Consider the following 21,584-nt stretch of genomic DNA (forward strand, 5'->3'; position numbering starts at 1 on the left):
AAAACAATGCAATCATAATGTAATTTAATAATGGAAAATGAGAAAAGTTAAAAAGTCTATTTACCATGTACACCAGGGAAGATTACACAAGTTATAGCTTAAAGCAGTATGCCTGTCATGCATTACTTTTAATGATCCGCACAAAACTTTTGTTGGTAACACTTTATTTTGATGGTCCCCTTTAGACATTCTGTTGACTATAAGAAACGTTTGACCTACTTGTCAACTCTCTCTCATTCAGTAATGGTAGAGTATTAGTAGATTGTCTGCTTAATAGACAATCTAACTGACTATAAGTAATTTTGTGCAAGACACCCCTGGCAATGACTCTTCCAGTCACTAGTGAGTGCTGCCTGAATTTGAATTTGATTCATAAGCTATTCAGTTCAAATTTTGAAGAGACCTATTGGTTGTTTCACATATTCTCGAACCAGCATATCATAAAGAACATTCTGGGTTGAACGAGCGACCCTAAGCAGACTGAGCGAGCGGACCGGAACCTTCAGAAAGGCTCTCTCTGCTCTGGAAGAAATATTATCACATGCTCTGATATACATACACAGGGGTTGGACAATGAAACTGAAACACTGGCCAATATAGTGTTGGACGATTTACACAGTGGGGAGAACAAGTATTTGATACACTGCCAATTTTGCAGGTTTTCCCACTTACAAAGCATGTAGAAGTCTGTAATTTTTATCATAGGTACACTTCAACTGTGAGAGACGGAATCTAAAACAACAATCCAGAAAATCACATTGTATGATTTTAAGTAATTAATTAGTATTTGATACATCAGAAAAGCAGAACTTAATATTTGGTACAGAAACCTTTGTTTGCAATTACAGAGATCATATGCTTCCTGTAGTTCTTGACCAGGTTTGCACACACTGCAGCAGGGATTTGCCCCACTCCTCCATACAGACCTTCTCCAGATCCTTCAAGTTTCGGGGCTGTCGCTGGGCAATACGGACTTTCAGCTCCCTCCAAAAAATTTCTATTGGGTTCAGGTCTGGAGACTGGCTAGGCCACTCCAGGACCTTGAGATGCTTCTTACGGAGCCACTCCTAGTGGCCCTGGCTGTGTGTTTTGGGTCGTTGTCATGCTGGAAGACCCAGCCACGACCCATCTTCAATGCTCTTACTGAGGGAAGGAGGTTGTTGGCCAAGATCTTGCAATACATGGCCCCATCCATCCTACCCTCAATACGGTGCAGTCGTCCTGTCCCCTTTGCAGAAAAGCATCCTCAAAAAATGATGTTTTCACCTCCATGCTTCACGGTTGGGATGGTGTTCTTGGGGTTGTACACATCCTTCTTCTTCCTCCAAATATGGCGAGTGGAGTTTAGACCAAAAAGCTCTATTTTTGTCTCATCAGACCACATGACCTTCTCCCATTCCTCCTCTGGATCATCCAGGTGGTCATTGGCAAACTTCAGACGGGCCTGGACATGCGTTGGCTTGAGCAGGGGGACCTTGCGTGCGCTGCAGGATTTTAATCCATGACGGCGTAGTGTGTTATGGTTTTCTTTGAGACTGTGGTCCCAGCTCTCTTCAGGTCATTGACCAGGTCCTACCGTGTAGTTCTGGGCTGATCCCTCACCTTCCTCATGATCATTGATGCCTCATGAGGTGAGATCTTGCATGGTGCCCCAGACCGAGGGAGATTTACCGTCATCTTGAACTTCTTCCATTTTCTAATAATTGCGCCAACAGTTGTTGCCTTCTCACCAAGCTGCTTGTCTATTGTCCTGTAGCCCATCCCAGCCTTGTGCAGGTCTACAATTTTAACCCTGATGTCCTTACACAGCTCTCTGGTCTTGGCCATTGTGGAGAGGTTGGAGTCTGTTTGATTGAGTGTGTGGACAGGTGTCTTTTATACATGTAACGAGTTCAAACAGGTGCAGTTAATACAGGTAATGAGTGGAGAATAGGGAGGGCTTCTTAAAGAAAAACTAACAGGTCTGTGAGAGCCAGAATTCTTACTGGTTGGTAGGTGATCAAATACTTATGTCATGCAATAAAATGCTAATTAATTATTTATAAATCATACAACGTGATTTTCTGGATTTTTCAGTTCCAGTTCTGACTCTCACAGTTGAAGTGTACCTATGATAAAAATTATAGACCTCTACATGCTTTGTAAGTAGGAAAACCTGCAAAATCGGCAGTGTATCAAATACTTGTTCTCCCCACTGTATGCGCAGCCTGGTGGCCAAGACAGCAAGTCTTTATGGTGTACCGAGAGACATGGTATCCAGGCTAATGTTGGCATATGAAGGATGAACCACTGGAAGCATTATGAAGCTGTCCGAAAGGGATGTCTATGTAATAACCCAAATTGTATCCAAAAAACCTTAATCCATAGCTGCCCAACTCACTGCAGAATTAAATGTGCACTTCGACCAAAACTGTTTGTCATGAGCTCCACAGGGTACATTTTCATGGTCGGTCTGCTATAGCAAGACTTTTAGTCACTTGTGCTAATGTCAAATGTCAGTTTCAATGATCCCAGTAGCAGGAATTTTGGGCTGTGGAAAATATGAAGCATGTATTGTTCTCTGATGAGTCCACCTTCACCGTCTTTCCCACATCCGGGAGTGTTACACACCTTGTCTACACCAGATGCGAGTGGCACGAAACGACAAAAGCAAATAGAACCCATCATAATCAGTGATGCTGTCTACGCTGTCTTTGCTTCACGACAGTAAACTGATGCCCTGTTCTATTTCTGACATACTCTAAGCAACTACACTACTTCTGAGAAGGACAAATTCATTTTCTATGGTTGCTTTGTCGCATCCAGTGCGGACAACTTATAGCTGTTGCAACGCAACAATGGTCGTGTCCGGTGTAGACATGGTGTTATGTTATGTAGAAGAAGCTAAATAAGCCAGACTGTTGCTTGCCCAGAGTAAGGTACGGGGGAGGATCAGTGATGGTTTGGGCTGCAATATCATGTCATTTCCTAGACCCACTACTTGTGCTAGATGGGCTTTTAATTTGATTAATAAGCTATTCTATGATTCCATATCAATTAATTTGGAATAGATACATGAATATATAGTATGTTATTTTTCTCAAGAAAAATAAATAAATAATCATTCTCAACTAATACAGGGAATCCTGTCAGCTGGCAAACTATTATTAAAGGTTAAAAGCAACAACTGATTCTACAACTGATTATTTTTATAATAATGACATTATAATAACTTTTAAAGATATACTATTAAATATATAATTAATATATAATAAAGTGCATTTTTTTTGCAAAACATTTTTCTCTAGAGTAAATATTTTCTTACTAACTATATAGTTCATGGAAATGGAATGAGTTTTCTGAGGTAAATGTAATGTTATGTGAGATATTTTTTACAAGCTGTTTCATTGACGAAATAAGTATTACATGTGGAACTCGTTCAAAAACATTTACTATGTTTTTACTAATACAGTTGTCAAGATAAACTAATAGTGAAAAAAATAGATTACAGCATTAAAAGCCGATCACAGTTTTGGCTGTCAAACGCACAAATGAAATTATCTCACCATTGCAATGCGATTTTTGCACTCTAATGAATGCAGTGTAGACACAATGTAAATAAGGAATCCATTGAGCAGTGCAGACAGTGTCATTGATTATAATAGGAGTTGTGGTGAAAGTGCAGCACTCAAATCAATGATAAACTTATGCTATTTTTCTCTAAAAAAAACAAACAAAAAAAAACAGTGATTGTTTTGATTATTATTTTCAAAGCTTATTACCACATTGAAATCTCATTATAGAAATAACTGTGCTTTTATTTGATTTCATTATTACTGGTAAACTTTTAGAAAGGAGACATCAAAGCACTGGAAAACACACCGGGAAGAACAAAATAATTTTTTTTTATCAAAATGAACCGAAATTAAAAACATCCAGCAATTTGAACACCAAATTAACAAGCAACATCATGGTCTTGAACAACACCCATGCTGGTTAAACTTAAACAGAATGAGAGACGCTATGAAAGCATGTTATAGTTTTAAATAATCGATTTGCGGTACCACAATTTCAGTAAGTCAATGAATTGTGCAGCCTAGGACAAAAAAAAAAGCCTCAGCCGTCCTGTCCCATGCATAAAAAACAAGTGAATCGCAGTCACTAATTGTAGATAAGGCACACCTGCAGATAAATTTTTCTGAAGAAACGACAGCATTGAACAAACAGGGCAGTGAACATGATCCAAACTGTGTTCTCTGCATTTCCCCCTGAGACAAGATATTATCATGACACAGATTTGACCACAATTTACAATGAGACAACCAACATGTTGTCTATCATGACACTCACATGCCATCATGGATGCCGGGAGGAAGTGGATCAAAGCCAACAACTGCCATCATATCCAGGCTATTTATAGCCTATGCCACATGAGATGATTGCCCTTAGATACCGTAGGATGGGCGACCTTGAACAACTGTGCTCTAACCTACTAACAAGGCATCTGTTGTAATCATTTTGTGGCAACATACTGTGGTCAACAAAACACCTGAGTCAGGAACTGGGGTTGTTTCCATTGCTAACTGGTCAGACATCATATGAAATAAGTCCAGTGATATCACCTGTGAGGCAGCTGCCATAAAATCAGCGCACAGACAATTTGGATCACAATCTTCTTGCAGTAATCATTTTTAATAACAATTTCAATCTTGTGCGAGAACTCTGGTCTCACACATGTGATCTTGCGTTATTTCATTATCACTTCTCGCGTGTTTGGTTGTGAAACGTAGTTTGCAGACCAGACAGAAGTTGTCGGCGATTCTTTCTTTTGTAAAGTCATGCAGTGTGAAACCTTCTGTCGCCGACAGCAGTGACTGAATGTTACCCCAGATAGTCGTGCAGTGTGAAATGAACAGTGACCCGACTACTTTGAAAATCGTGCAGTGTGAACTCGGCTTTAAGGACTGAGATCTGCTGCAGTGTAAACATAGCCACTGACAAGGCTGGCCATTTGGAACTTATTGTACCTAAGTGGGAAGTTGTTCTGCTCATGTTTCATGAATGAGACCCTTAGTTTGTTTGATTTTGTTATCATAGTGCATTTTTTTAATTTGTATGAAACTTAATGAATAAATAAATAATTTAAATAAAAAGAAGACAAGAGAAGGACAGGAAATATGAAACCGTAGATAAAATAGTCCACCTGGATAGTTTAAAATATCTTTTTCATTACAATTTTATTTTTATTTTTTTTATGTAATAATTGTTAATTTCAACTTAAAGCCTGACTCCACTTGGAATGACTTATGACCTGTATATAAGGTTACAATGAATTGCTATTTCCTACTAGCCCAAATGCTTGAACATCACTACAGAAATGGCCATTTATACTGTATGCTATATATAGTAATTCACATATACGGCCTAAACTGAATGGAAATGCCATAACTTACAGATGGCTGAGATAAATTATTCTCATCTTTAGCCATATTTTGTATGCTCAATGAGTGTCAACATTTCACAGAGACGCCACATCCCATCTGTGTACTGTCAACTTTTTCACTCTGAAATCTGCATAAAACACCTGCTTTATTTCACCCTGCTGTTTTCAAATCCTTGTTCTGAGCCCCCATTCGAATGTTCGTACTGCTTAATCATAGCTGATTTAGCTAATGTTGTCATCTACTCAACATCTGGTGATCTTGCTGATGTATTGTCTTTGATGGAGTCTGATGTCGATTGCACTCTAAATACTTTAATATTAAACTACTTAAAAAATGCTGAGTACATTTTAAAGCAGTGAAATCATTGAAATATAACTTCTGAATTGAGTAAATGCATAAGCAAAAATAAATAAATAAATAAATTAATAAAAATTAAGTAGATCTAAATTTATTTCATTTATTACCTTGACAAATAAAATAGAGAATACTGTAAAATCCAACTCAAATCAATTTGACACTCTAAAAAACACTGGGTTAAAAACTTACGGATTAACTTCAATCCTCTAAACTTTTTTAAAATACTCCACACCTCTGGTTTGAATGATAATTCCTTTATTTTCGATAATTTTTTACAGTATAGCATATTTCATATAGTTTTGATACATATTGCCTACATTTATAATACAAATATTATATTATACAAATATTAAAGTAAAAAAATAATCAACCAGTCTCTGTTATCCCATTTCCACCGTAGGGATACTGGATCTCGTGCCGGAGCTTGTATCATGTTCAGCCAACCGCCCTGCGTTTCACTCGTAGCCAAAATATGGTGGGTCTGACTCCGTAACCTGTCCATACACAAACAGTGTACATTTCTGAGAACATATTTTAACATCCTAAGTATTTATATTTATATTCTGTTTCTTTTTTTAATAAAATCATAACATTTTATGCAAGGCATCAGGCATTTTCATCATGCGAAAAGACTGCCGCGAGTCACGTGACACTCGTTTAGGTGACTCACATCGTGACCCTCTATGTTGCTTTACATAAAATTAAACGATATACTGCACAATTACAAATTTATCGATAAAATTAAATGTACACAGACAAACCTGTATTTTATAGAAGACATGCACTAATTTGAGGGAGCACTGCTCTCTCTTGAAGAGGTCGCAAAAATCGATAAATAACTTAACCCCTGGGATGTTACGTCTGACCCAAGAGCTGGGTTACACAAAAACTACCCAAACACTGAAAAAAATAACCCAAAAAATGAACCATATTCGGCCTTAAAAATTAAGAAACCAAAAGAAAAGTTTGTTAAGAATTAGAATCTAAAAGGATATTAAGATATTTTTTTAATATGAGTTGCAGTAGTGCTTACAAAAACTAAAGTAGTGCTTTTTACCAATTTTAAAATGTCACCGTTGGCATAGCTATGATGAAACAAAGATGGCTAAAGTCAACCGATTTAGCTAAATAGACCTAACAATCTCTGTGTAAAAGTAAAATAATGATGCATTTCTAAAGTCATTTTAACCCCCCTGTAATCTGACTCCAAATCTCAGGTGGAAATTGTCATTTTGACCCATTTTACAAAACTGTAAATTACTCAGTAAATAGACATCCATCACATGTAGCCTAATATTTTGGCTTCTTTATTTGCGTTTGTCTGTCTTCAGAATATATATTTTTTAACAAAATAAAAAATTTGAGCTGGGAAAGTTTCTAAAATTTGGTTGATTTTTCCACGAAATGACCCAAATGTATTTGTCTGAGAACCTTTTACATCTTTTGTACACATTTAAATGCAGATGCTGAAATGATATGCACTGTTGTACTGTACAAATATTTTGAGTGCTCCTTATTCTGTCCCTTATTTTCCTATAAAGAACCACAAATGTCCCTTATTTTCCTTTCCTTAAGTTGGCAACCCTACTTAGATTCGATAAACGGTAAAAAGAACAACAAGTATCAACGTGGGATGACACTCATTACAACAACAAGATAAATAAGGCTTAGATAGAGTTTTCCAAATGTTGTTCTGTTTGTAATCGTGGAAAAATAATCTTGTTTCCGTTTGAATTAGGATTATTTTTTATTATTTTTCTGAACTCACTTCATTTTGATTTTTCCCCCAGAAAACAAGACATAATTTCTTATGGCATTTTACTACTTTAGTAAATGAATCTTAGGGCTGCACGATTAATCGCAATTTCCATGTAATCGCACGATTTGGCTTATCGTGATTTTAAAATCGCAAAGGCTGCGATTTATTTTGTATGCGCACCTTATGCGCTCAGCTCTAAACGCTGCCATTTATAACATGCATTTGACAAAGAAACACGCGTCAAACATCTTTCCAAATATGAGAAGCATGTATGAACCTCTTGTTCAACAAAATACGACATAATAACATGCTTTTACTCCAAACTCACTTCATAACGACAGTCGAACATCCTTTTGTGAGATGGTGTGGCTTCTTACAAAGAATAAGGCAGTTGTGTGTTTATAAGTCATGTTTAATCAATCAAAGCGTTTCAATCTTCTGTTTATTCAGCTACAGCGATAGGGATTTCCTGGAATGATGTGTGTGATTGTACTTCTGTGGCGGGGCATATTTGGCGTGTCTGCGTGAGAGCACCCTCTGGCGTTCAGATGGAGCGACATTCACTACCGTACAGCCGCTATACTCTCATTCCTGCGTAATAACAGAGAATGTCTAATATGGCGAGAAGTTTCACTCTCACTACACTTCCGGCTTCTGAACTGGTTGCAGTTCCACTCTGATTCCATATGAGGGCGCTCACAGGACGAGTGCAGAATGAATGGAGGTCAATGGCGGTATACCCCTCAAAATCCACTTTTCTCAGGATATAATTTTTTGTCTAGTAATTTGAATGTTGTATTCGAAAGGAGATGCAAAGAAATTACACATTGCTGGGTGTTAGATTTTTTAGAGTCACTTATTTGATTTAAAAAAGTCTTTCAAAATGTCAATGACGTCAGAATGCTGACGTCATTAGCAGAATGCTAGCGTGTTATGGGCAACAACAACTCAACCTGTAAGAAATCAAAACGACATAAGTACTCGTTCATTCAACTTTCGACCTAAAACCCATGTTGAACTTGCAAAATCTACAATCACATCTGAGATTTCTCAACGGCAATCGGGTGAAAGAGACAAATTTAGCCGTCTAGCCCCATTGACTCCCATTCATTTTGCACTCATGGCGAGCGCCCCCAGTGGAACTCTGGTGGTACTACAACCAAAATTCGGTACAATAGGGCTTAATAGGGAGTGGACAGGCTCTCCGTAGACGGGCTCTGGTAATAATCAAGAAACTTTGCTGCAGTACCATGAGTCCAGCAGGCGTAATGATATGACGTAATTACACGGGCCGTTACACTGATTAAAATAGCAGATTTTTCTGGATTTAAACATTGTTAGAAACATTTTAACAAATTATATAACAGATTTATATCAGCACAGGCCTAAATTCATTCATATGCCACTTCCTTAAGAGTCCAGCTTGCTTCATTCCCAGCTTGTCAGAGTCATTTGGCTTTACTGAGGTCTACAAAAGTGCACTTTACCAGCCATAATCAGCTATGCATGACTTGAGATTGACACAAAGCCCTGCTGAGGAATCAAAACAAGAGTAAATTGAAATCAATGACAACATCTATATGCAGATACACTCACAAGCATTATTTAACGTTTGCTAATGGTGCCTGACTGAGGGTGGAACGATTTTGCCTTATTTTGCTTTCAGCAGAAAAACAGGAGAGGTTGAAAGGACAATGATATAATCTCTGATTATTGAGCTTTATACACCTACACCTTTAATGAAGCCAATCGCTTTTTTTATGCTGTTGGTTAGGCTCAGCATGCTCTGAAAATACTTGCATGGCATGGTCTCCTCTGGTATAGTTTGAATTCCAACTAGCTAACTATTATTACAATTTGTGCCACTAAATTTGAATGCCCATCATTCACAAAGTTCTATACAAAACCAACCCTTGCATTTTTCTTATTATTTTTTCTTCATTTTTAATTTGTACTGTACATTTCTATTAATTTCATATTTTGGCTAATTTATTTATGCGTTTGGATAAGAATAAGAGTCTGATACTCAATTGTTAGAACACAACAGCAACAACAACGGACATGACATTGATTAATAAAAACATTTTGCTGACCAACGTGAAAAAAAACACACACATTGTATTTGATATATCTCCAAAACACATCTTTGTATGAAAAAGTAATGTAACCCCTCACACAAACTGCTAAATTATAAATTGGGGGATGGATTTGGGGCTTTTTTCCTCTGAGAAACACCAGGACTGACCGCATCATGCTTACTAGCTGTGGCAACTTTGCATCACACATTCTACACTGAGCTTGTCTCATATTATCTTTGACATGAACTGTGTTCATAACCAATTTAAACTTCCATATAGTATATGTAATACTTATACTTCTGAACATATCAGAATGGAGCTGCTGGTGCTTAGAGGAGAAAGGTCAAAAAAGTGAAGCCAATCATAAGGAAAGTTGTTTCTTCTATGATCTGTTGTACAAGGTGTACACTTGTGAAAAATATGTAAACTTTAGAATACTTTTAAAAAGAGTAGGCCTACTTATTACCGAAAAAATATATACTTTAAAATAATATACTAAGGATACTAGGTGCTATATATGTCCAAAAGTACACTTATGGTATAGCAATGACCTGCACATTTCTTACCTTCTAACTTTTTATAATTTGATTAAAAAAGTTAACAGAAATACACATATACAGCTTAAGAGTTTGCAAATGCAGAAAATATAATGACAAATGGAGGTCAATTCCTGTTTTTGTGTCCTTAGGTCAGACTTGTGGTGGCCTGATACAAGGTCTCAATGGAACTATAGAGAGTCCTGGCTTTCCCCACGGCTACCCAAACTATGCCAACTGTACATGGATCATAGTCACTGGAGAGCGGAATAGGATACAGTTGTCATTCCACACCTTCGCTCTGGAGGAGGACTTTGACATTGTCTCCATCTATGATGGACAACCACAGCCGGGCAACCTGAAGATGAGGTGAGGCCTATGCTCCATACTTCCCGTCATGATAGTTTTATGATGCCTTTGTTTTGGCCATATGTGCATGGTCACATGCATTTTTATGGCTTTTTGTTTTGTTTGTAAAAGATATGGATGGCAATTGTTGAAGGTGTTTCTCTCTGTTTTTTCCAGTGGAAATGGATACTGTAGATGTAGAATGCTTTTAAGTGTCAGTGGTTGATTCAATGATTCACATAAAGACAAATGGACTCATGGAGTAGGAAATGTGACCCATCCCATACATAACAGTATGATAAGTAGCGACGTTAAGCAGAGAGGAAATATTGCACTTGTGTAAGATAGTTATTTTTAGCAGACTGACTGATTTACATTTTTTCCCCCATACATTTTTACACATTTTCTTTAAAAAACACGTTTATCAAAGCAGATTTTAAGAATACATACAGTGTTGTGTGAAAATTGCTTTTCCCAATGTAGCAAAAATAGAGTCAGCATGAAATTTAGGGTTAGGGTAAAAGTTGTCCACATTTACAAAAAAAAAGAAAAGGAAAAAAAGAAAAGTTACATGTCTAGATTACATGTAACCCTGGTTCCCTGAATAGGGAACAAGACATTGTGTCAGTAGCTGATACTATGGGAACATCCCCCACACCATGGCAATCCTCGGGGCACTGCATCACCAGCACTTCATAAGGAAGTGCCCACGCCATCCCTCCTCAGATTTTGATGAAGTAAGCAGAAATGAAGGAATATGGCAGGCTACGCAGAGTTTCGTTCCCTATTCAGGAAACCAGTTTTATAAAAATTGATAAAAGTGTGCCTTCAGCCACACAAATATCTTTAAAAGATGCTCCCTTAGATAACACCTGAGCAGTTATAGAAATAATGAATAATTTGTTACATTTATATAGTGCTTTTGGGTATTCAAATCGCTTTACATATGGAAGGGGGGATCTCCTCAACCACCACCAATGTGCAGCATCCAACTGAATGATGCAACAGCAGCCATAAAACACCAGAGCGCCCACCACACACCAGCTTATTGGTGGAGAGGAGTGATGATGCCAATCAGTATATATATGGGGATGATTAGGAGGCCATGAGGGGAAGAGGCCAATGTGCAAATTTGGCCAGGATGCCGGGGTTACACCCCTACTCTTTTTTTCGAAGGACATCCTGGGTTTTTTAATGACCACAGAGAGTCAGGACTTCGGTTTAACGTCTCATCCGACATCCTTTGCTTTGTAGCCGCAAGCCCTTCCAAAAACAATTAAACAACTGATCAGATTTATGCCACTGGCTCGTGCAGTCGACGTAAATCTAAACAAGACAAATCCTGTGCAGTCTCTCATCCTTCTGTTACTTAAAACACAGAGGAGAAAATTTGATTAAATTCAGTTCACATTTATTTTTTATAGTGCTTTTCACAATACAGATCGTTTCAAAGCAGCTTTACAGAAAATGCATGTTTCTTCATTACAGTTTAGAATAATTGGTTATCAGAAATGACTGTGTTAATGTATGTCAGAAATTTACAGTTCTAAGATAATACAAATCATTCAGTTTGCTGACAACATGTATTAATTTAGTCAGAAGCAATGAGCTCATTAAAGCAATTTTAACAAGTTGTGATCATAATGATTACAATATCTAGATTGTGTATGTTGATGGGCTGTTGATGGGAAGATAGTATTGAAGCTTCAGGACATCCCACTTTATGATGAGGGCTTCACGTTTCATGGCTGCATACCTTGTTTCTGGGCCGGTAAGTACATGTCTGGGTGTTCCTTCTGGGAAAGGACAGCCCCCAGCCTGGTCTCCTATGCGTCTGTTTGAGGAACGAATGACTGTCAGAAGTCCAAGGCATGTAGGACTGGTTCTGAGATGATAGCTTGCTTCAGGGTGGAAAAGGCTTTCTCTGCCTCTGCAGTCCACTGGATCTTCTCAGGCTGTCCCTTCCTGGTCAGGTTTGTTAATGGACTGGCTATAGAGGAGAAGTTGGGGATAAAACATCAATAATAACCTGCCAGCTCGAGGAAAGCACGTACCTGGGTCTTGCTCGTAGGGCGAGGATTTTCCCATACAGCCATTACCACCTTCTCCTGTGGACGGATGAGTCCTCAACCTATCTGGAACCCCAGGTATTGTGCGTCGGAGAGTCCGAGCTGGCACTTCTTCGGGTTTGCGGTCAGTTCAGCCTTTTGGAGATCTAATAGCACTTTCCAGAGACGGTACAGATGTTCATCCCAGCTCTCAGAGTGGATAACGACATCAATATAGGCAGCAGCATAGGCCCGGTGAGGCCGCAAAATGATCATTCGCTGGAAAGTTGCTGGTGCCCCATGCAGGCCAAAAGGAAGAACCTGATAATACCAGTGGCCGCCTGGAGTACTAAAGATGGTCTTCTCCCTTGTTGCAGCTGTCAGTGGCATCTGCCAATATCCTTTTGTTAAATCTAACGTGGAGATGAATCAGGCCCTTCCCAGCCGCTCGATAAGTACATCCACTCGAGGCACAGGGTATCTGTCGAAGGTGGAGACTTCATTGAGTTTCCTGAAGTCGTTATAGAACCAGAAGGTGCCATCTGGCTTTAGAACCATAATGATGGGGCTGAACCATGGGCTGTGAGACTCTTCAATGACCCCCAGTTTATGCAACTGTTGAACCTCCACCTCTTTAGCCTGTCAGCGAGCTTCAGGGACTCTGTAAGGCTGCTGCCGAACAATGGTTCCTGGTGGAGTGCGAATATCATGGGTGACTATGTTAGTGTGACCCGGGGTCTTGGAGAACACCTCCGTGATCTCTTGAACCAGTTTCTGGAGTTGAGGATGGGGGTTGGTTCGGGAACCGGGCAGCCAGCCTGTATGGGCCTGGTTCCACCCACACTTTCATTAGATTGATGTGATAGATTTGCTCCGTTCGTCTCCGTCCCGGCTGCTGCACCTGGTAGTTGACCTGTCCAACTTGTTCCACCACGGTGTACGGGCTCTTCCAAGTGCCAAAGAAACTTCGATGTGGCACATGAAATGAGCAAAAGGTCTCGGTCTCTGGGCCGGAAATGACGGACTTGGGCCATTCTATCATACACTTGCTGCTGGGCGCGCGGGGCGCGCTGGGCTTGCTGTAGGTGTTCTTTTACCACGGGCATAACCTCTTCGATGTAGGCCCTCATTTCCTCGACATGCTCCACGACGGAGCGATGTGGTGATGGCTGCAGTGCTTAACAATTACCCCGGAGGGGCCTTTTATTTAAACAGTGCTCAAATGTGATAAGTTTCGCTGTGTCTTTTCCTCTTCTGTGCTTCTGTGCTCTGGTGCGTGTTTTTGCTGGTGATCTTGGCTGACGTTCTTCTGCGTGGTTGGGAGCCTTAGTCGGTCTCTGGAAATAAAGGCAGAAGATACAAAGTGTTACTCTCTCCTTGGTAGATCCTTCTACCTTTTGCCTTTGGCTGCTTATGAACCCTTCTGATTGAAGGAGTAATGAGCTTCAGGCCCTCACAATCACGCTGTTGGGCTTAAGTGCTGGTTTCCATAGTAATTAATGCCAGGGGTGACATTGACTCGATTTAAGACCTTGATTTGCTGGTTAAGGTGTATTTAATTGGGGTTGAAGCTAAACTCTTCATGACAGTGGCACTATGGTATGCTTCTGTGTCTGTATCCACATGACAGTGGCACCTTGATATGCTAATGTTTCAACATTTCTGAAAAGTATAGTTCAACATGAGTCTAAGGGTACATCTCAATCAGCTCCCTAGCTCACAAGCTAGTGAATCAGTATATTGTGTATACGAATTCGGGCACTGGTAAGGACATTACAGGACGCTGGCTCACTACACATTGGAACACTGATGACTCTATTTCCGGGGACATCACTGCTGGTATTTATGAACAACAGCAGAGCTGATATCTTTCTGACATTACTTGTAATGCATGATACATACTTTTTAGGGAGCAAATGTTTCAGTGCCCTGGAAGGATTCTGCGATTGAGACAGCCCTTAAAATTGCCGACTCCATGATCAATGCCCTGACTACTGAACTAGGGAACTGATTGAAACACACCCCAAGATGGGGTGCAGACCCCAATCCCTTTTCAGCACCAAAAAGTATCAGCTGTAAAAGCCGGACTCCCTTTTAATAAGGAGACACTTCCTCTATGACTCCTTTTTTCCAAAAAGGAAAGAAATTCCTGCCACAAAACGAGAGCCTAAATTGGATGCTATACACCTTTTCTATTGTTTAAAGAACCCATGATGACACATTTGGCTGACACGAACAGAAACAATCCAAAAACTATTCCAAAATCCCAGAGTAAAAATCTGAAGAGCTGTAGTTCCACAGCAAAAATAACAGGACAAAATATAACTCCAAAAGACACCAAAAAATCTCAGAGCTACAGAAGACTCATACAGGCAGCTGGTTTCAAACACAAAGCAAAGAAAGCGTCCGAAAGCTGAAAAATTCTGCCTTTGGAGGATGCATTCCAATGTAGGAAGACATCAAGGCATGTTCCAAATCAAATGTTAGATTCACTTACTCTCTCCTGAGATACCTTCATCTGATACATTTTTGAAGGTAGCATAGATGTATCCTTCGCTGCCCACGATATACCACAATTCTGTGTATTCCATTCCATGACAGTTGAGCTAAAAAAAACTAAAAAAACAACAACATGGCATCTGAAAGTTGAGCTTGATGGTCAGTTTGTGAATAAATGGATATTTTGAAAAAAAAAAATCCGGTTTTGATGTCATTTCTTGGGAGAAAACTAGTTTGCTCACCAAAGCTCGCTCTATTTTGTTGTAGACCATAATGCTGGTATTGTGTGCAAACACTGCCTGCAAAGCCATTGTCTGATAGGGCAGCGAGGCAACAAGTCAGCTGCCTAAGGCCTGGAACACACTAGATGATTTTCAAACCTTAACCGATTTTAAAATTGTGGGAGACCACAGACATGAGGGCAGTTTCAACTGATTTTTAGCATTATAATCCTCCGAATGCACAATCTAGAAGATTTGTTTGACCATACACCTGTCGATTGTAACATTTTCAGAGTGAGACGAGATCACAGTTTCCATAGCATCAGCTACTCATGCAGTGTCGAGTGAACTTCAGTGATGCCTAAGAGAATAGTGGCTCACATCCAGTTTTCAAAAATAAAAAAAATAAAAATGCAGTCTGGGGTAGAAACTGCTGTCTGGGGTGGGGTGCCACTGGTGTACTTTAAACAGAGGTCGCATTAACTAAACATTTTCTGTCATTGACTGAATATTTTTAGCAGTGATGGAAAAATCTGAAGGCCGTCTGTCATTTTGACATTACACTGAGGGTGATCTATTGTAACTTGTAACTGTAATTCCCACCCCTGTCCAGTTGGTGGCAAGTGCGCTAAAGTGGGGCAGCAGATCACGAGTTCAGTCTCCAGAATAAAATGAAAACTGACATGAGAACTTTGTCCAAGCCTTTGGCTTTGGTGACACACAGGCGAGCAACCAGTTTAAGTCCATTTTATAAAAACAAAGTTATAATACGTATACTTACATAATTAAGTTTCTAATCCAGTTTGTTTTGTTTTAAATGGTGGCTGCAATAAAAATCTGACGGATTCATTCAAACATGCATTAAATATTAAAGAACAGTAAAGAAATATGATTATGTAATAAGGTGCATATATTTAGCACAATGCTCCTCTCTAGAGTTATTTTTCTTGCTGACAAGTTTATGGTCAACGAATGGGTTACATGATTACATGAGACATGATAGGGATTTTGCTAAGTTGTACTGTATCTTTCAACATATTTTCTGATGTTCCCTCCTGTTTATTTCATTCTGTAACAAAGCAAAGAGGAAGGGATGATCACGTTCACTCACGATCTGTGACAACTGTTTAAACAGTGTTTGTTCAACTTTCCTTTCATAAAATAAATAAATGCAGCCTATATGCTTGTTGTGAAAACAGAAGCTACTAAATTTCTTATTATCATTAAAATATGAAAATTAAAATGACGGACAGTGCGAAAGTCTAATGCGACCTCTGACTTCAACATTATATTTTTGCACTAACACATCTCGAACACAGATAGATGGATAGAGGAAATGGTGTGTTAAGCTTATGTAAAAATTGTGCCCTGGAATTTATTGTTTGGAGTGTTGGTTTCTTTTAAAATATTTTCCTTTTTCCTGCTGCAGTAAGAAGTAGATGTATTAAGACCTAGAGTTGCAATAGAATGCAATAACTGTTTTTATGATAAAAAAGAGACTTTATTTCTGCTGCACTTTTAACACTCCTCTGAGGCACTGTGTGCATATGTATCAACATCCTGAGGGGGAAAATTAACACGGATTGCTGTCAGTCCACAAAGAGCGTTACTAAAGACAAATACTTTAGAATTTCCTTTGCATTCCAGTGGGAAGAAACAAGTGAGTTAAGAGACAACTGTCTAATACAAAGTTTCATTTGGAAACATTGGGGTTTTTTTTTTTTTTTTTTTTACAAAAGTTATAACATATATATTTGTATTGTATATTAAACATAATTATTCAAACTGCACAAATACATCCATTGTATATATATGTACACACACATATATAAACTCTAATCAAAAAGTCTAATTTTGATGCTCCAGTGAATTCAATAATTAAAAATTAAGGATCTTATTTCATGGAAATTGATGGACAAAAACCATAACACAAGATTATTTAACAAAATAAATGTCTTCTGGCATCAAAAACAGCTTCAAAATGTATAACGCTTTAGTTCAAATAAGACTTAAAACACAAAATCTTACATTATTAATATGGAGAGCTCAGATTGTAAATTCTGATTGAATGTGGCATATTTTAAATAGCTTAAATAAACACCTGTAAACTGCGTATTAGTTGAATGTGTATTGCGTGTCACTCATGTTTGACACACTGTACTTTTTGCATTACTCCATGTTTCTTTGTTGCTCTCGTGTGTTAATGCTGTAAAGCAGTCCTGCCCACAAGTAACTGTGCAAATATATACTTCTGTATAAAATTACATTTCATCCACTTAAACAGTTGTAGGCTACCAGTCAGCTCTAGTTGACAATTCTCTTTTTGAATTAATTTTAAACTCTTAATGCTTTTCAATGCTAATGCTAAAGTTTTCTTTAAGAGTATTACTGTTTGATGTCTCTAATTGTTTCTAACCAGGTTAACTCGGTTCACAAATTATTGATAAAAAATTCTGTTTTGGTAATTTGGTAACTTCAGAGAGCATCCACCAAGCTATTTGTAATAAATAATAATAAAAAAGATAAATAAAAAAGTTTGTAGGCTACATAAAATCAAGTCATCCTCTCGATGTCTTTTGTCATCTATAATTAATATAATCATTATTATAAATCCCTCTCTTTCTTATCATTTTGTAATATAGTTAAACCTTTGATCTATAGATCTTATTTGCTCATACATTACTTTTGGATTATAATGCTCAGAGGGCTCTTGAATTTCATCAATCCAAAATTCATATTTATTTGATTTGATTTTGTGGTGAAATATGACCTGAACTTCAGGAGATTTTCTGATAACACCATCTTATAGTGCATTTTGTTTTGAGGTGAGATCCGTAAACACGTTTACTGAGCTTACAAGGTACGTCGTGCAAAATTAATGATGCTAGATGCTATTTTATGAGTTAATGGCAGATGTGATGGAATGTGAAAGGCATTAAGGCTCAATTGACTTTGAGCTAACGCAAAAATTGTTCGACAAGTATCATTAGAAGACTAGTACAAAATATGAATATTAAAATGAACACCCGTGTCTGAAGTAGGGATTGCCGAGGATAAGTGCTGTGATGGATTGCTAAACAGATTTTCGGCCATGATGATGTATTATCTGAAGGTGGCTCTTTAATGGTGCATTCAGACATATAGAGGCACTTCTCAGTGGAGTCATTTACCTTTAATACAGTTGAACAACGGTTCCTCTAGCTGTGTAGTATTAGGCATCTGATCTGATGGCGCTGACACTATGCTTACACTAATTAAGCAGGAGCCATTACCGCAGGGCATGCGTGTCGCTCGGAAGAGTTGAGCCCTGGCTCTCCGCTGTGTGTCTCATGGGCCATGATGGAAGCTGTGTCTTACGGGCTTTACAGGCTGACACCAAGCATGCTGTGACCACAGTGTCAAACTCGGAGCGTGACACATAAATGCCGTCTGTTAGCTTCACAGTCTCTGCTTGTGGATTTGAAACCTATGCGGGAGAATGCCAATCACCAGCTTGGATGAGAGCTGCGTCTCCCCACCACACGGTGTCAGTGAAACATTAAAGCAACCCTTTTCATGCTAATGAAATGCCAGAATCTTATATGCATAAGAGGTACCCTACATTCAGAGTGGGGGAAAAAAAATAGGGCATGCAGAGATAACCAGTCACTCGAACAAATCCAGCACACCGGATAGAGAATCAAGCTAGCTGAACTAAGAAAGCATTTTGTAAAACCGAGAAGTGGGAAGGTTGCTTTACGCTGCTTGTCCTATTGTTACACTTTTATAATTCTATAAGCTTCTTTTTGCATGCAAAGAAAAGATATCAAAAGTTTTTATTACCAATTTCTCACATCTCAAAGTTCCTATAAAAAAGGGAAAATTATGTGAGAGAAAGATAAAGAAGAAAAAAAACCTTGATGACAAAATACCAGGGTTTCAGAATTTAAGAATTGAGAGCTGGTATAAATTACATATATTACATATTGTTTTGTGGGTTTTGACTTTATTTGATAAGACAATTAGAAGAAAAACGGGAGGAGAGGGGAATGGTAAAGGTCAAGGACCTTAAGACAGAACCCTCATGGATTTGAATGATGTTTGGTACAATAAAAAAGGAATAGTTCATATCAATAATTCAAATTCTGTTATTATTCACTGACCATCAAATTAATCCTAATCTGTATTCATTTATTGCCTTTTGTTGAACAAAAAACAGTGGTGTTGTAAAGCGTGTAAAGTATTTGAATAGGCTAAATGTAATTAGTATCTTTTTGGCTACTTTGTACTTAGAGTGTCAAAGATAATAATAATAATAATAATAATAAATAATATGTTTATTTTATATAGCGCCTTTCTGAGGACTCAAGGTCGCTTTACAATAATTACAAATACACATAACATAGAAACATGACATAGAGACGATACATATAAACTGTGTAGGATAACATAGTAGAGGACAGGTATAATACATATAGAATCAGAACATTCAGGGGTCAGGGAAACAAGTGACAAAAAGATGTGTTTTAATGTGGGTTTTGAAGTCTTGTAGTGATGAGAGATTGCGGATTTGTTGTGGAATTGAATTCCAGAGAGTTGGCGCAGCGGTGCAAAAAGCCCTTCCACCAAATGATGATAGTTTGTGCCGTGGGATTGTCAACAGACCGGTATCGGATGATCTAAGTGTGCGGACAGGTGTGTATGTATGGATGAGGTCAGAGATATGGTTTGGGGCAAGACCATGGAGAGCTTTGAATGTAATAAGGTAACTAAAGATATTAGTAACTTTTACTCTCCACTTGACAACATTTTTGAATAAGTATATTTCTGTCATGACAACTCTCGGAGTGATTGGCATGGTAACGGGTATGACAATGTTGATATGTTTGGTCTTGGCGGAATAGATCTGCTACGCTGATGCTGATGCTGCTTTTATTGCTGCTGTAGGTTATTGCTGCTGCAGAGCAAGTACGGTACTTGCTACTGCCAATACATACACGACATGCTGCTGTGAGCAAGTAAGACAAGCTGCTGCTGTACAATATAGTGTACATTAATTACCCATAGCAGATCTATACTGGTGGAGCTGGGGAAGGTGGAGGGTTTCTGAAAGCGCGCTGCACTGCCAGAACTTTGTACATACTCTTTACTCCAACACGTTTGAAATTTGTCTCCCTAACTTGTCAACAAGGCTATTTTACGCGAGTGTGAGTGCATTAGCAGGTCGTTGCTGAATTGGAGGAGTTTCATATATGAGTAGGGTTGGGTATCGTTTCATTTTTAGCGATTACGATTACGATTCTGCTTATCGAATCCGGTTCTTATCGATTCGTTTCCCATTCCAATATTTTTTGGAGGGAGAAAAAAGGGCAAATAATTGAAGAATAAATATTTCTACCTTTTATTCTTGCCAATTTTAAGCAATAACCAATAAAATGGCTAAAGTGAAAGGAGTCTCTTCATATAAAGGTGTTGATTACATTATTACTCCAGCAGTAGGTGGCAAAAATCGACTGTTTTTTTTTCTATTGAATTATTTATTGAAGAAGACTCGAGAGATTCGTTCAAAAACGGTGAATCATTCATTCATTAAACAAGTATTTATGAGACACTGAATTAATTAGTGTTTCAATTAATTATTCAAACTAGTTTAAAAAAAAAATAGACTACTAAACATGTTATTCTGAGTAGTTGTCTGATGTATGTAATCGTGATCTCCATTTTAAACTAAACAAAAATGATTTTAAGCCACATAGATTCCTGAATTAGAGACCGTTCACATATCGCGTCTAAAAATGCATGGAAAAGCAAGGCCGTCTCCTTCTTTCCACAAGCGCTTGCGCTCTCTTGGCGTCTGTCGTTGCTATGCAACCAACCATTTACTAGGCTACTAGATATATTTATGGAGATGAGAAATAAAAACCCGCCCCGTTCAGCTATGATCAGCTGTTCAGCCGAGCTTTTGATGTTACAGAAAGGTCGGTTGTTTTTTGTCACTTGACCTGCGCACCGCTTGCGCCATTCTGAAAAGTTGAGATGTTTTCATCTCGCCGAGGCATAGGCGCGCCTGCAAAAACGAGCGCCACGCAATCGCTATGAGTCAGACACCCATGTCGCTATGAACGTGCTTGCCGCGCGCCTACATTTGAAATAACGGATAGTCAGGAATCGATAAGAGGAATCGTAATGCGTGCGTCTTATCGAATACCCGATTTTTGGAAATTTGTTACCGGTTCTCGATACCCAACCCTATATATGAGATGAGGTCACGGCTGCAGTCGGTGATGAGGCCGATTTGAGTGTTTGCTGCCTTTTAAGAGGCTGTTGTATCAACCT

The 21,584-nt window shown here is 38.5% G+C and overlaps 1 protein-coding gene across 2 annotated transcripts in view; it reads left to right on the forward strand.

Annotated features, from left to right (window-relative positions):
- Positions 1-21,584, forward strand: part of LOC309486929 (CUB and sushi domain-containing protein 1) — a 727,180-nt gene that overhangs the window by 218,281 nt on the left and 487,315 nt on the right. For both annotated transcript variants that reach the window (XM_082154400.1, XM_082154401.1), the window contains exon 2: positions 10,306-10,522. In XM_082154400.1, coding sequence (XP_082010526.1) covers positions 10,306-10,522 — 217 coding nt within the window. The remainder of the gene's footprint in view (positions 1-10,305; positions 10,523-21,584) is intronic.

Source organism: Leuciscus leuciscus (genome assembly GCF_965113295.1).
Source record: "Leuciscus leuciscus genome assembly, chromosome: 22".
NCBI classification, from domain to species: Eukaryota; Metazoa; Chordata; class Actinopteri; order Cypriniformes; family Leuciscidae; genus Leuciscus; species Leuciscus leuciscus.